The 17172-nt window shown below is 38.0% G+C and overlaps 1 protein-coding gene across 3 annotated transcripts in view; it reads right to left on the bottom strand.

Annotated features, from left to right (window-relative positions):
* The window catches only part of LOC130927304 (rho GTPase-activating protein 6-like), a 35185-nt gene extending 18312 nt beyond the window's left edge, over positions 1-16873 (bottom strand). The window contains exon 1 of one of the 3 annotated variants that reach the window (XM_057853016.1): positions 16606-16873. In XM_057853016.1, coding sequence (XP_057708999.1) covers positions 16606-16746 — 141 coding nt within the window. In that variant the 5' untranslated portion in view covers positions 16747-16873. Of the gene's footprint in view, positions 1-8631; positions 14654-16605 lie in introns of those variants that run through there. The other 2 variants (XM_057853017.1, XM_057853018.1) reach the window with 2 other exon arrangements.
* Positions 16874-17172: the final 299 nt, after the last annotated feature.

Raw genomic sequence — 17172 nt, 5'->3', positions numbered from 1 at the left:
TAACTTGAAGATTAAGCCTAATGACAAAAATTCTGAACTTCCCCTTTAAGGATTGAGTCAAATGCTATCAACCATAGAAGTTGTTCCTGAATATTTGAAAACAGCTTTTGAACATTACATTTTGTACTGTACTTAATGGCCTGCAGCGTATTAAACAAGGTTGTTTGAACATTAAAGGCAGTCAATATTTTTCGTACCACTGGTGGTGCTCATTCCACACTTTGAGAACCACTGGTTTAAGATTTTTTTTACCCGTGGTAAGCAGTGTAATTTTAGACATTTTGGATCCTTGTATTGACACCTTCACCACATTCCAAGCGTTTTTCAAAAAGGAACTGACGTCGTACAACACACCATCGCTAGCTTCTGTGTTTAACCAATGTAGGAAAATGCAGCTGTATCATACAGACATGTCCTTGCTGCTCCTTCTTTTACATGTGGTGTGAGAATTACAAATAGTTATTTTTATTTCTGTAAGACACTTGCTCACCTCTACAACAGAGTTGCCTCACCTCCAACAATCCCTTCCCCTCTAATTCACAATTACATCTCACTTGCTTCAAAGATCTTGAAAAGGATGTGACTGTTCATGAACATGTCGACAGCATTAATCATTTTCCTGCATCACACCAGATGAGGGCTGACTTACTCAAACCTAGGTGTGTTCACGGAAGCATACAATGAAAAACACTCCTTCAAAGTTGTGAGTCTCAGCGTTTAAGGGCAAAACGCCAAGACGTTAAAAAGCGCACGCGGCGATCCGGAGTTTTGATACAATGACTCTAATAACCTGATATGCAATCCTCAAATTTGTCGAGTGTCACTGTGCTGCAGATTATGGGCCGCCTTGATCCATCCACCGCGAGTCAAGATAATCATATGAGCCATGTTCCAAAGAGGCTTAGTTGCTCATTATCAGGATAAGGCTTACATTAAAGTGGCTCACTTCCATTAAATCAGAATTAGGTTCATGCTACAGTAGCAGGGATCTAGAACACAACCTGCTGGTTATATCATTAGAAGACGCTTGCCAAATGTTCTATGACAACCACGCAGAACAACTCTCAATGCGAAAAAATCTACAATAGAGAAACAACCAGCAAAAGTAGTTTTAACCTGCCTCACGCACGGTTTTTAAACACATTGTGATAATATTTAAACAAGGTCATTATTTGCAAGTTAAAGTGCAACAATGAATAACCTAATCAATAATTATTTTGATAATCCATTCGTTACGTGACTTCGCCAAACTTAATTCTGTCCAAAATTTCAACAAATATTCACATTATCTTTTGTGAAATCAATATTTTTTTCACTGTGGAAAACAATCAATCATTACATTTCCACTAATTTTCTGAAATGTTACTGAAAGATAGATCGAAAACAAATTATGTATCTGCATTTTCCGGACTGCTTTTCAATAAAGGATTTTTTTTTTTAATTGAAAAAAATAAAATAAAATAACCAACCAATTAATCGATCACTAAAATAAAAATTATTTACAGCCCTTTTTGAAGGCATAGAATGTATACAAAATAGTGTTCTCATTACCTACATATGGCAGGATTACAGTAAGTGAATTGATAAAATCCACTATAAAAAAATATAAATATATACATTCACTTAAAATAAATATGCATTAGAGTGGATTCAAAGATATCTTCCTTAATAATCCAATTATGTACAGTATTAAATCTCATTGCATTGTGCAAGAATGTCTAATGTTATGATAAGGAAACATTGCACAAGTCCTTTTTGCGACTCAATTTGACATATTCCCGCATGGTAGCCCATGTGATGCAAGCAAGTTTCCCACAAGTGTCGTCATCAGCATTCCTACCTTTATTGTTTAAGTACAATTAATCTTTTACTTAACTCGCATGGAATCATTTAATGAGCAGTAGTATGTTTAGGAGCAGATGAGTGAAGTGTAATTAAGCCACTAATCCAACACAAATATTCAGCGAAGGGCACAAGACCAGCGCTGGAGATTCAAGCAACTTGATCTTTTCCTGCCATTTAATGAACATTATCGTCTCCGTTTTAGGGATATAAACAAAAAGAACACACAATGCTTACTGTTTTGGTTATTCTATTGCCCTCAAATGTTCCTCATAAATACTGGAATTGGGTTTTTTTTGTCCTAGGTTTTATAGTAACTATGACACATGCTGACAAATTTGGATTAGGTCACTTTCATAAAAACACAACTGCAATGTGAATAAAGCATAGATCTTAATCATGTATCTAATCCATGGAAGCCATTGCAAACCCAGTGACTGGAATTTACTCGGTGAGTAATTTATAGCCGTAATCCCAACAAGGTACCGTATTGGCGAGAATATAAGACTGTGTTTTTTTGCATTGAAATAAGACTGAAAAAGTGGGGGTTGTCTTCTATTCGCTGTCTAGACGTTATACCCATTCACGACGCTAGATGGCGCCAGATATCATTGAAGCGATGTTCTTTCATGACAGATCTCAGCTACTCTTAAGTTTAACCAGTTTGCATTATTTTATTGTAATGTTTTTCCTAATTCAGATTTGTTTCAAGACTACAGTTAGACTTCACTTTGATGGTTAATGCAGTTATTGCAATTTTGTTGTTTTATCACAATAGATTGGTTTATTTACATTTCAAAAACCAGAAGCCATTCATTTACGAATGAGTACGATTGCACTTTAGTTTACATATTTAAATGTTCGGATATTAAGACTTGAATGAGGCGAAATAACATGCCTTTTCTCTCAAATATATTGTTATAATCATTTCTTTCAGATGTACTGTAATCATTTTCTGTATAAAAATTAATTTGTTGTTCAAAAAGTCTTTTTTTAAAGTTGAGTCTTTAAAAAGAGGGGGCCGTCTTATATTCGGGCCAATACGTTTTTTTTTTTTTCCATTTTTTTGAAAATTCACACTCAGTTTTACCGGTATCTCAGTGGTTGCTATTGACAGTGACAAGCGCCCAATCCATTTGAGCTGGGAGAGGCTAAACGTGAACGATCGCTGCCAACCACCCAAGACCAAATGGATTGGATGTCTATCACCATCCAGCGTTTCCCCGACAAAATGAGATTTTTTTTAAGATTTAACGATCCATTCTAATGTATAATTTGTATAACTTAACATGACGTCTAAATGAATATACAGTGCCTTGCAAAAGTATTCGGCCCCCTTGAATCTTGCAACCTTTCGCCACATTTCAGGCTTCAAACATAAAGATATCAAATTTAATTTTTTTGTCAAGAATCAACAACAAGTGGGACACAATCGTGAAGTGGAACAACATTTATTGGATAATTTAAACTTTTTGAACAAATAAAAAACTGAAAAGTGGGGCGTGCAATATTATTCGGCCCCTTTACTTTCAGTGCAGCAAACTCACTCCAGAAGTTCAGTGAGGATCTCTGAATGATCCAATGTTGTCCTAAATGACCGATGATGATAAATAGAATCCAAATGTGTGTAATCAAGTCTCCGTATAAATGCACCTGCTCTGTGATAGTCTCAGGGTTCTGTTTAAAGTGCAGAGAGCATTATGAAAACCAAGGAACACACCAGCCAGGTCCGAGATACTGTTGTGGAGAAGTTTAAAGCCGGATTTGGATACAAAAAGATTTCCCAAGCTTTAAACATCTCAAGGAGCACTGTGCAAGCCATCATATTGAAATGGAAGGAGCATCAGACCACTGCAAATCTACCAAGACCCGGCCGTCCTTCCAAACTTTCTTCTCAAACAAGGAGAAAACTGATCAGAGATGCAGCCAAGAGGCCCATGATCACTCTGGATGAACTGCAGAGATCTACAGCTGAGGTGGGAGAGTCTGTCCATAGGACAACAATCAGTCGTACACTGCACAAATCTGGCCTTTATGGAAGAGTGGCAAGAAGAAAGCCATTTCTCAAAGATATCCATAAAAAGTCTCGTTTAAAGTTTGCCACAAGCCACCTGGGAGACACACCAAACATGTGGAAGAAGGTGCTCTGGTCAGATGAAACCAAAATTGAACTTTTTGGCCACAATGCAAAACGATATGTTTGGCGTAAAAGCAACACAGCTCATCACCCTGAACACACCATCCCCATTGTCAAACATGGTGGTGGCAGCATCATGGTTTGGGCCTGCTTTTTTTCAGCAGGGACGGAGAAGATGGTTAAAATTGACGGGAAGATGGATGCAGCCAAATACAGGAACATTCTGGAAGAAAACCTGTTGGTATCTGCACAAGACCTGAGACTGGCACGGAGATTTATCTTCCAACAGGACAATGATCCAAAACATAAAGCCAAATCTACAATGGAATGGTTCAAAAATAAACGTATCCAGGTGTTAGAATGGGCAAGTCAAAGTCCAGACCTGAATCCAATCGAGAATCTGTGGAAAAAGCTGAAGACTGCTGTTCACAAACACTCTCCATCCAACCTCACTGAACTCGAGCTGTTTTGCAAGGAAGAATGGGCAAGAATGTCAGTCTCTCGATGTGCAAAACTGATAGAAACATACCCCAAGCGACTTGCAGCTGTAATTGAAGCAAAAGGTGGCGCTACAAAGTATTAACGCAAGGGGGCCGAATAATATTGCACGCCCCATTTTCAGTTTTTTATTTGTTAAAAAATTTTAAATTATCCAATAAATTTTGTTCCACTTCACGATTGTGTCCCACTTGTTGTTGATTCTTGACAAAAAATTCAAATTTGATATCTTTATGTTTGAAGCCTGAAATGTGGCGAAAGGTTGCAAGGTTCAAGGGGGCCGAATACTTTTGCAAGGCACTGTATGAAGCTCATTTGTATGCACTATTTGCCTTAAGTCGTCTGAAATGGCACCTCAAATACAAACTGTTCTTTTACACACTTTATTTTGAAAAGCGCATCAGTTCTATTAAGAGCTTGGGGCTGGTACGTCAGTTCTAGCCTTGAACTCCAGACTCACCGATGTTCCAGCTGTTGAGTCTGGCGACCCTCCCGTGGATCAAATTCCCAGGGCAAAGCAAGCCACAGCAAACAGACAGCGGAATGGACCAATCAGCGACGAACGGACATGACGTTGGTAAAGCAACAAGAAACTCTTGCGCGAGGATGTAAACACACGAGGAGAGCGGAGAAGGTTATTCAACAAGGCTAACGCGAGACAGACTGTTGGTTTTAGCGACTCAATGGGTTTTTGGGTAATTTAAAACGGAATTTACCGCCGATAGAAACATAATATCGGCTCCCCCGTTCGCCATCTGTGTTGTTGCGTAGACGACTTCCGACGAGCAAGAGTGACGTTGCTTGTTAGGAACATGTCACGCAAATAAACGAATCTGATTGCACGGACGACTTTGTTTGGGCGCGAGAGGCCAATAATAAGCTGGGTCCCAGACTCTATAGCTGGAACAGCGGTGTGTCGGGAGTTCTAGGCTACATCGGTTCGGCGCAAAGATGAAAATCGGGAGAAAAATCCACAGAAAGGCATTTGAAGTTAATGAATGTATTTCTGGTTTAAGACTGTGAAAACGACCCTAATGTACTGACTAGCGTTGTTCTGATCATGTTTTTTTGCTCCTGATCTGATCCCGATCGTTTTAGTTTGAGTATCTGCCGATCCCGATATTTCCCGATCTGATTGCTTTTTTTTTGCTCCCGATTCAATTCCAATCATTCCCGATAATTTTTCCCAATCATAGACATTTTGGCAATGCATTAAGAAAAAATGAATAAAACTCGGACGAATATATACATTCAACATACAGTACATAAGTACTGTATTTGGTTATTATGACAATAAATCCTCAAGATGGCATTTACATTATTAACATTCTTTCTGTGAGAGGGATCCAAGGATAGAAAGACTTGTGACTTTGTATATTGTGACTAAATATTACCATCTAGTGTATTTGTTGAACTTTCAGTAAATGATACTGTGGCCATCCCAAATGCATGATGGGAAGTGGAACCATGACTGTGCAACGTGCTACCAATTGCTATATCTTCTCTTCATTGGGAAATAACTTTAGGTGTTAAGACAATGATCAATTGCCACCTTACTTCCCCACATTGCTTCCCATGGTATTTCTAATCATAGGGAATTAATAAAGGGCTCGAAAGGCTGCCAAAGTTCACTCTACTCATTTTGCGCTGCCTTTTATCTCTCTACATAGGTAAAACAGCGTCATTACAGATTGAGCGCGACAATGAGTGAGAGGGTCATGCAGCGCATGCATTAATTGCGTTAAATATTTTAACGTGACACATTTTTTAAAAAATTAATTGCCGCCGTTATCGGGATAAATTTGATAACCCTACCTTAAGCCTAAACTAAAGACTCTGGATGAGTGTAACATATTATGTCTGTGACGTTAAATACAATTAGAAAACGATTTAATTAAAATATATATCTATATATAGATATTTAAAAAAGGCATGGTCGATATTTTTTTGCCGATTCCGATACTTTGAAAATGACGTGATCGGATCCGATCGATCGGCATCACATCTCTAGTACTGACATTGACGTAACGTTTAAGTTGTTTTAGGGGTGTTTTTGTTTTGAATCATCACGTCCTACTCCTAGCATATAGCATTTGTTCGGCACTGACATCACTCGTTATTTCAGAAGAGTATTTTAAAGTACAGTATTTTGGAAAGAGAAAAGTTCCTGAGGACGAGGGTCCGCGAACAAAATGACCATTATTGTTATGATGATCTAGACCGTCACGTTCCAAAATATTTAATTCGCGTCTGAGGATAATTAAATATTCCTGAACGTAGGGCTCATGCTCCCAGGTGCCCTTCAATTGCAAAGGTATCAGCTGTCACATTCGGAGGAGTAGAAATAACCAAATGGGCATGGCAAGCGTTCTATTTTAATGTTGAGATAATGTTTTCAAAAACTGATTGAGACGAGATCGCACATGAAGATGCAGATCAGGAAGGCGCACAGTCCAGGGTAAGAGAAGTAAGCCAAAAAAAGCACACAGGAAATCTAGCTGGGACCCAACATGGACAAAAATGGCAAGTTCAAGCCGTGGCTATACGACAAAAACAAAGGTGAGTGTTTAAAAACGTGCACCTAGTATTTTTAATAATTATAATTGTATTATTTTACCTTAAATTGTGATGTTGAAAAAGGTTCATTGTCTATAACCTGGCATATTCCTTATCCAAAAAAATTACAAAACAGATGGCGTATTTGCGCTTAAAGAAGCATTTTTCATCTCATTTAAACAAATCTTTATATGAATTTGTACTAACAATCAGAAAAGTAACTCCCACAAAGAGTCAAGACACTTCAGTTTAAACTGAAGTTGTATTGACTAATGTAAATTTAACTTTTTTGATATAAATCCAAATTGCTAATCCATTGAATGTGTTTCAGAGTATGGAACAGGTCTGCATGATGTCAAAAGATGGCATCACAGACTGATGGATGAGGAGGGCTGTACCCTTGCTTGAGCCAACTGTCGGCCATTGCGTTGACAGTGCCCATCTCAACAGTGAATTGTGAGATTTCTTTTCAATACACAGAGTAAGACATTTGGTCAACTGTACATTGTACAGAACTGTACAATGTAAGTTGAGATGCTTGAGTGTCATTTCCTAGATGTCATTTTTTCTTATTCCTGTGTAGGTGAAGACAGACTTGAGGAACAGGGGGACCTTCTTTCAGCGATAAGGTAAAACTTATATATTCATACCTTCACAGCATACCTCACATTGACTATTGCTGATTCCCCCCTTTATTTATATGCAAACTTATAGATAGATAAATAGATCTTAGTTATGGTTTTTGGAAATAAAATATATTTTTTAAAACAAATCTTATTTGTCATGATTTGAAACAAATTCGCCGCGGCACAACATGATGGGGTTGTCCGACTCCGACGCAGACTACCACCACCACAGCTTCAAAAAATCCTAGGGGAAACCCTGCCATCTATTTCAACCAATGAGTCTATAATTAGTCCAAACACTTATTTGTGAAATTTACTGAGATAGTTTCACAGCAGCATATTGGTATTTGCAGTCCAGGAACACTATCTGCTGCTGTTGTGCTGCTGCACCTTTTCTTGGTTTGAAGAATGCACTTAACCCCAATTAAAAGGCTTTGTTGGGATGGAAAGCTTACGTTATCCCTCCCAAGAAACACAAAGGCAGGAAAGCTTGGAGGCAGTTCATACAATATAGGCAGATTGAAACATGCGATAATACTGAAGAAACACACTTGAAGTTGAAGTGCATGCAAAGTGATGGTGAGTAGTTAACAGTATTCAGGATGCCGTTCAATGGAGCTTGACTTTGAGTTCCTTGATGTCCTTTTCCCTGTTTTTATTACTAAAGTTTGGACTCTTTCATCAAAAAAAAAAAAGTTTTAGGTTAAACATCTGAATGGCACCCATTTGCTACAATAACACATTTATTTTAATTTATCTCACTCAGATGTCAGGAGGCAAAACAAGATGAATGATACTCATAATCTCAACCGTTTTTACTGAGGGGAAAAAAAACTAATTAATGAATCCCATTAACTTTGTATGTAACTTTAACGTGGGCCTGTTTACGTTGGGAGAATAGAATTCCCTCTACATCACATAATGCACTGCACAAACACCCCCTTCCTCAGACAAACAAAAGTCGTAACTTACGTGAAATGTGACGCTTCGCTTCAATCCAGACTCAGCCATTTCAAGAGCTCAAACTTTAAACTATTCACGTAACATCACGAAGCTATTAAAGATTTGTTTGGATTGCAAACCTCTATAAGTAGCGGAGTCGACATGTTCTCAGCCGCGGTCCAAACTCTTGACAGCAGGCAAAGTGCGGTGCGTTCACGGACTGATTTATAGGCTCCATCGCGGGTAACGTCATCCATAAAAGTTTTAAATAGGACTCAGACTGAAACAATGCTTAGAAACTATAATAAAGGTCAAGCTATTATTAGTATTAACTTTTACATTTATTTGCTTAGAGCTGGCAGTGACGCGTTCGGGTGAAGATTTCACCGTTTACTTTTAACAGAACGCTGCATCTTTCAGGACCGCAAACACATCAATTCCCACGAGCCTCCACTGCTGTTGCTATGGAGCTAGCGCGAGGCGGAAATGCCCGGATGCAATTTTAGACACAAATTAGCTCGTCCATTCTCAAGGGTTTTGCATTTCATTCAGTAAATAACTTTCGAATATCATTAAATAAATAAATATAAACACATGACATGAAATAAAACATTGTATTAAAAAAAAAAACAATCTTGAAAATATTTTTTTTGTTGTGGTTGAAGGCACCATTAGCACTAGCTAGTAGAGAAACTTTATGGTAAGATGAATCAAAATACTGATTTGTATGTGTATATGTTGGTTTTTTGGGGGGTGGGGGTGGGGGGTGTACAGTGTCCCCCGTAGTACGCTGTACGGGCCTAATACAATGTATTTCAGAATTTTTATTTGTACAGTAAAAATTGAAAAGACGGCTATTATTGTGTTCAAGGTTGATTCGCCAATACAGACGAGGCATTTTTAAAAATCATTGTTTACTTCCAGTTCCTCCGTCCCCGCTATTATTGTTCTATTATTTTAGGACGTGGTCAGCAACCCGTGGCTCTGGAGCCGGATGCGGCTCTTTAGTACTGCCCAAGTGGCTCCCCGGAGTTTTTTTTTTTTTTTTTTTTTTTTAAATTTGAAAATGAAAAATATGAAGGAGGAAATATATTTTTTGTTTTAAAATGGTTTTCGTTGAAAGACAAACATGACACTAATATTCTTCTGATTAATTAATATTGTAATAAAGTTAAGTTTGAGGCGGCATCGCACAGCAGAGTAGTCACGTAGTGCATTATTCTCTATAGGATGCACTGCAGGGAAAATAAACATTTAATAATGGAGCTTATTATGTATTTGCATAGGGCTGCAGCTATCGATTCTTTAAGTAACTGATTCGTCTATCAGTTAGGTCGAGTAATCGGCTTGGGAACCTTTAATGCCTTACAGAATCAATTTTAGGAAATGTAAAACAAAGGCTGGCTCAAATTTGCTCTTTCAAAAGAGCATTAAATGCGAATACAAAATAAAATTCCAAGGTGTTTTTTTTTCAAACTATGCAGAATTGCAGTTTCATTTCACAAGAGCAATAAACGCATTAAAAAAAAAAAGTACCTTACAGTTCCTTAGCTGCAAACAGTCTAAAAAAAAATTAAATAATGATCGAACAACAAAAGAACAATTGGCTTGCTAGCAAAAGTCTGCTATCCTAAATGCTATAAAATGCTTTTTTTAAAAACAATGCTCTTAACAAATCGTTCAAACTATTGCTGTCAAAATTATCGCGTTAACGGGCGGTAATTAGTTTTTTAAATTAATCACGTTAAAATATTTGACGCAATTAACGCACAAATGCCCCGCCAAACAGATTAAAATGACAGCACAGTGAAATGTGTACTTGTGTTTTTCAGAGTTTTGGCGCCCTCTGCTGGCGCTTGGGTGCGACTGATTTTATAGGCTTCAGCACCCATGAGCATTGTGTAAGTAATTATTGACATCAACAATGGCGGGCTACTAGTTTATTTTTTTATTGAAAAGTTTACAAATATTAAAACGAAAACATGAAGAGGGATTTTGATATAAAATTTCTATAACTTGTACTAACATTCATCTTTTAAGAACTACAAGTCTTTTTATCCACGGATCGCTTTAACAGAATGTTAATAATGGTAATGCCATCTTGTTGATTTATTGTTATAACAAAGAAATACAGTACTTATGTACCGTACTGTATGTTGAATGGATATATCCATCTTGTATCTTATCTTTCCATTCCAACAATAATTTACAGAAAAATATGGCATATTTTATAGATGGTTTGAATTGCGATTAAGTGCGATTAATTACGATCAATTAATTTTTAAGCTGTAATTAACTCGATTAAAAATTTTAATCGTTTGACACCCCTAGTTCAAACACATATTTCCATGAAAACTGCTAAATATACTTCTGAACTAAATTACGAATGCATCAACAATCAGATTTGCTCAAGCAAAATTTACAACCTTAGGTCGGTCTTAACAGGGAGCAGCTGGATTCAGCCATGTTAGATGAGTTTTGTCAGATTAAATGTTGCCACTAGAGGGCAGTGTATCCACCCAAATCAATAAAACTAAATGCAAACACTTTCAAAACAAACCTTTACAACGCCACTCCCATTAAACGAATCCTCGAAGCATTAAAACTTGATTTGAAGCTTTTTTTCTAATCAAATTACTCAAGTCAGTTGATTAATCGTTACATATGTAGCCAACTTGGTCATTTTGATATTAGGCTAATAGAGCTAATATAGAATCATATAGCAAGTGTTGTCTTCATTATAAGGCTTATATAAGAGTTTCCATTTTTTTGCAGCTCCAGACATATTTGTCTTTTTTGTTCCAATAAGGCTCTTTCAACATTTTGGGTTGCCGACCCGTTTTAGGAAGCCTGCTGAGTAACCTCTGAGAATTTGAATTTGTGTCTTTAGTTATATAGCTATTATTCTTTTTTTTTTTTTTAAATATAAAACTGAATTTTTCTATCCAGATGGAGGAGGCACACTTTAAATATATTAAAGTGATAAGGCATCTTTGAGTGAACTTCGAGTAAAATTTAAGTATCTCGAGGCTGGGCCGAGTGTCCTCTTTTTTAAAAAATCAAAATACGGTTACCCTATATACACAAAATCCAGCACCAGTAATAGATGACCCCACTGTCAGGTTAACCCTGTTACGCCCTCAAAGCAAACAGCGCGATCTGGATGCGGTTCCCCACTGTCACTTTAACGGCCTGTGACTTGACACACCGCAGATAATAAACTCTTGGGAACAAACATGAGATTTGAATGAACTGATGGTGACCTCTGCGCTAACGTGCATCCGTCCGCCCGGCGGCTTCTGGGTCTCAGGAGTAGTTGCCATAGCAATGTGTCGGTAAGTCAGCGGGCTTAATTCCACGCCGTGCACAAAAAGGGCAATCTCCTGTGGGAAGAAATATGGGCTTGCAGGAGAGCGAAACCACGGATCAAGTGGTGCTGGCCCGCTATGGGAAGCCTCGGCGGTGCTCATGCAAACCAGATGACTCCTCTTTGTTCTAACGTCAGCTCAGGCTACTGAACCCCCCAGCAAGTGAACATAAGACCACCAATTACATGCGTGTCGCTGACACTCCTTCTATTATGAAATCCTCTTTTTAGTCCTACAGTAACATGACAGCGGCATGACACATCACGCGGCATGGCCTACACTCACCCGTGAGATATCATACAGTTCAAGAGGTCCTAATTGTTTAAACGATTTTTCCATATCTGTTCCAGGTCAGTTATCACAGTCGTAATCTGTAGGAACATCACTGGCCCTCTTTTAAGTAACATAACTTAATTTTCCATCTATTTTCTTTAGCTCTCATCAATAGTGTCACAAATGACTTAGGGAAAGGTTGGGTGCACCCTTGACTGGCCACCAGCCAATCCTAGGGTTTAAAAAACCTTAATAAATGTTTTCTTTCCACTATGCAAATATGGCTTACTGTTTGGTAGACTGTAGGCCAACTACTTGGTGTCTTGAATTTCTTTATTCTGATAAGCAAGTGTTTTTTTTGTCCAATTTATGTATTGGTAAATGCCATCAATGAGCTTCACTTTACATGGTGAAACTGCGACACCAAGACGCAACGATTGTGTTGCAGAATGGCCTCACTTTTACATGATGTTGGCGAAAACGGAAGGCAAAGAGGCTAACTTTTGACCACGGCCTCCGAAGCGGAACGATTTGATTGGGGGCTTGCTCCGCAACCATATAAATCGAACACAGTTGCTCCGATGACATCAGCACTCGCACACGTCACTTTGGACATGCGCAGTCACTGCTACTAAACATTCAAAACAGCAAACATGGCAGAACGTCGGCTTTAATTTACTGTTTTTTATAATATTTTTAATTTAAATATATTTAATGTTCGCATTTTTGTGCCTTTAAAAGCAAAAGAAAAAAACGCAGGGACGCCATTGCTTCGAGTGGGCAGGTATGTTGTCTTCCGTACTGAGGTGGTTGTTGTCAAGGAAGTTTATCATTGGTTGTTGCCTTATATAACCGCACTGCCCCCTAGGGCCTGGCATGATTACAACATCGTTTTCACGCGGAATGGCTATTTTTAGACCGTGATGTCGCATCGTAAAGTGGAAGTAAAGCCGAAGTGGGACATTATAGACCCGCCCTCGCATAGACCCAACGTAATTTGTGCTACTTTTCTCCGGTAATCTTTCAAAAACGAACATCCCGATCACGCATTGCTTTTTTGGAACTTGTAGAAACGACTCTAGACATTATGACACATGAAGGATGTTTTCTTCATATGTTTCCGGAAACCAAAAACTCGGGAGGAAAAAATGTGAAGACCGAATCAACTTGCACGGATTTTAACACCAGCTCGGTGAATCCATTCACATTTCATATGCAGTAAATACTATGTTGCGTTGGCATGGTCTTTCTTAGGACAAAGAGGTAAGCCATTTTTATATTTTTAACTTATTTTTTTAGCGTAACGTTGTGCCGTACTGCTTCTGTCTGACAATGAATGACCTGAAAAGAATTACAATGGTATCTGACTGCCACTGTTACAGTTTCTGTTATATATATATAAAAAAACAACTTTAGTAAAGGGGGAGTGTAAATAAATTATAGAATTAAGATGTGTTATCAATGAAAAAATTAAAAGTGTTCGTTGGCTGTCACTGAGTAGCATTTGCGATCGCTACACAAAGCTAACTAAATTACCCCCAAGAACGGTAAAAGACGTAGGACAACCAGAGGATATATAAGAAAGACAGGGCTGATGGTAAAAGATAGCTTGTTGTAACAGGAACGTCATTGTCAGTCGCGTCGATAAAAAAGCTAACGCTATGCTTAGGTCGACTCGTTTTTTTCGTCTTTTTCAGCCTTTGACACTAAAGCCATCTCTTTAACTGAACACTTTTATGTTCTTCCACATCTTTGCCAGTCAATTTGGCACCAGGCACATCATTTTCGGAGAGAATTGGTAGATTTAGCTCTGTAAACATCTCCATCGTCCACGATTTCCATTCATTTCCTATTAGGGACAAACGGTGGCTTGTCCCTACTTAGCAACAGTAGCTAATTTCATGAATATTAATGAGCGGAAGTGACGTGTTGCTTGCGGTACGCCATTGAAACATCATTCGAAGGAACCATGTAAATGCAAACATTTGTCGTATTCTCGGAAATCACCATGTAAACGGCCCCTAAATCATGCTGGTTGTGTTATCTTGGATTGCAAAATGTGGTAACACTTTATTTGAATTCTTCTTCTGACAATGTCACATAAACTTCACTATCAGTTGACGAGACAGCTCCTACAGACGTTGCGCCACGACTTCCCGTAAGAGGCCGCACCAGGCACTGCGTCGTGGCAGCTTTCACTGCAATAAACTCAAAACACACGCTGCATTCTAAGGCCGGATTTAGGTGGAAACAGGACGAAAGTTTTAATGCATAAAAGCAGGCAGGAGTGTCTCAAGGGTGATTTGGTCAAAGATTCAATGTAATTATTATAGAAAATAACACTATGCATGCACTTTTAAATTTTGTGAAAAAAAAAAATGAATGGAAAAAATTAGCCTAACTTTAGCTTGAAATATTTACGTAAAATGAATGACAACTTCACTTTTTTTTTTTTTTTTTTTTTTTTTTTTTTTTTTTTTTGCTTTTAACCAAGAATCTAGACTGTTTTACATTCATATCTATAGAAATTCCGGGATTTACGCATTTATTTACAAGAATTTTCAACTTAAAAAGCTCTTTGTTTTGTTGTGGCCGTGCTAGATTTTTGTATCCATACACAATAGCGTAACTTTACATTCAAATAATCACGTAATATTAATATTCATGACAGGTGTCAGGTCATGATTATTACAGTCTGTTGATATTGTCATTGGCATTCAGATGAAATACAACCCAAAATGCTATCCTTGTGTGCATACAATTAATAGATTTTGGCATGTAACATGCATTCACACCTTCAGAGATGAGTGAGTTCAAAGTTTTAAAGACATGTGGTATACTTTTTATTATATATTAATATTAATATGACTGCTCAAAAAATACAGTGAGTGACATTTGCATTGGTCGGCAGTTTCTTGATTCCTACACCAGTCATAGACCTAAAAACAGCGAGAGTTCGAATTTCTCGAGTACCGCCCAAATAACCCATATTTGGGCTTCAGGAACACTGTCAATGGCAGCAAATGAGTTCACCAGCATAAAATACATTGAAACTGATCAACAGCAAGCAGTCATGGAGGACATCAATAACATGTTTTCTCCAGCATTAATTCATTTCATTACAATTACATAAGTGGCCCGACTGTCTCTCTTGCTGACGATTATAAGACGGTCCAGATATCTGGTTTTCATTACAAGCCTATTTATAATGTCAAGGTTCCATTGCACAAAATAAACAGTGTTACCATGAGCACTGGCTGTGCAGAACAAACAGTCTTAAATTATGCGCGCGTTACAGCCACAGTAGATTTAACTCTAATGAAATGAGGCGCTTGTGGCCTTTGCGCTGGATCATAAATCAAAGCATGCTTTTTCTTCATTTTTGGTGCGGCTAAAAAAATTACACAGTAAAGAGAAATTAATGTAGTTCTGATAAAACATGATAATGGGCCTTTCCAGCTGTTTAAGCAACTGCCAATTAAACACTTCCTTCCCTTTATTGCATGTGTGAGTAAATAAACAAAAAAAGCAATCAAAGGGTTAATATTTTTTTGTCTGACATTATTGTGGCATGAAGTGACCCTTTTGAGTTGCATCCAGTGAAATATTTGCAAAATGTGTCAGTGTGTTTCCAACCTGTCACACCCCTTTTTGACAAACACACACATGGTTTGAATCTGTGAACTCACTCTGCTTTATTGTGAAAATGTAGCGATGTTGCAATGACTTCACTGGGAAATATTCCATATTTTAACTCATTCTCTGCCATTGATGGTGATAGATGTCATATCCATTTTGACTGCAAGGGGCCGTCGCAGATAGCAAAATAGATTGGACATCTAACACCGTCAATGGAGGGCAATGAGTTAAACGTCATGATGACCAATGTTGTTGTTGTTTACATTAACTTCTGCATGTTCAGTGGAATACCATCTAATGATGTACATTTTGCACTTCTTGGCTGTGTTTATTAGTGTTGATCTAATTGCTAAACATTCTATCACTTACAATGCAACTGTAAATATTCACCTTTGTTTATGAACTATGTATGTGCAGTGATGATTTCAAGTTGAGTATACTTTGCTGCAGTTATCTTTTTTTTTTCTTTTTACATTTATTTCATACTTATTACATTTATTGTATAAGATTTTGTATATACATATATGCATAAATATTATCCATTTATTTATGAATTACAGTTTAAGCACGTGATGTTATCGCAAAAGATGACAGGAATGCCAACTAGACTTTCCCTTACTTTTGGAATTTCAATCAGACACTGTTTTTCCTGAATTAAAAACAGAAACGCTGAGCCATCAGCATAACAAATACCGTAAATTCAAGTGTGAATGAGGTGTCTGACCTGGTAGGACGTACTCTCCGCTCCATAGTGCCTCATCAGTGCCGAGTCCAAGCTCCTGGTCTGCCTCAGTCCACGTTTGGAGATGGTCCTGGGGCTGAGGGAGCAGGAGAAGACGCTGCTCAGGAGTCCCTGAGCGGACATGTTGCTCTTAAACAATCAACAAGCAGCACAAGACGAGGGCTTCATCTCGCAAACACGAGTCCAAACAGAGCGTACAGAGACGATCTACAACTCATCACCCCGCGTGGGATTATGAAAAAGTCCCCCCTCGCTACACACTCACGCACACACACACCCTGAGTCTGACTCAGGACCTGAGGCGGAACTTTCCCCCCTTAAAGATCTGCTGATAAACAGAGCTCATCCATCATTTCATCCTAGTTATTTCCCCTGACAAAAAGCAATGACAAATTGCAAAAACTAGCACCAGCAACAAGACGAATATTTCCAGTTTCCTTCTTGTACATGCATTAACTAGTTATCCACAAACAGTAGTGCTGTCGTCCTTTAAGTTTTAAAAACACATTTCGAAATATACTTTCCTTTACAAATACCATGATCATGACT

The sequence above is a fragment of the Corythoichthys intestinalis genome, chromosome 12, assembly GCF_030265065.1.
Source record: "Corythoichthys intestinalis isolate RoL2023-P3 chromosome 12, ASM3026506v1, whole genome shotgun sequence".
Classification (NCBI taxonomy): Eukaryota; Metazoa; Chordata; class Actinopteri; order Syngnathiformes; family Syngnathidae; genus Corythoichthys; species Corythoichthys intestinalis.
This window is presented reverse-complemented; position numbering and strand designations above follow the sequence as displayed.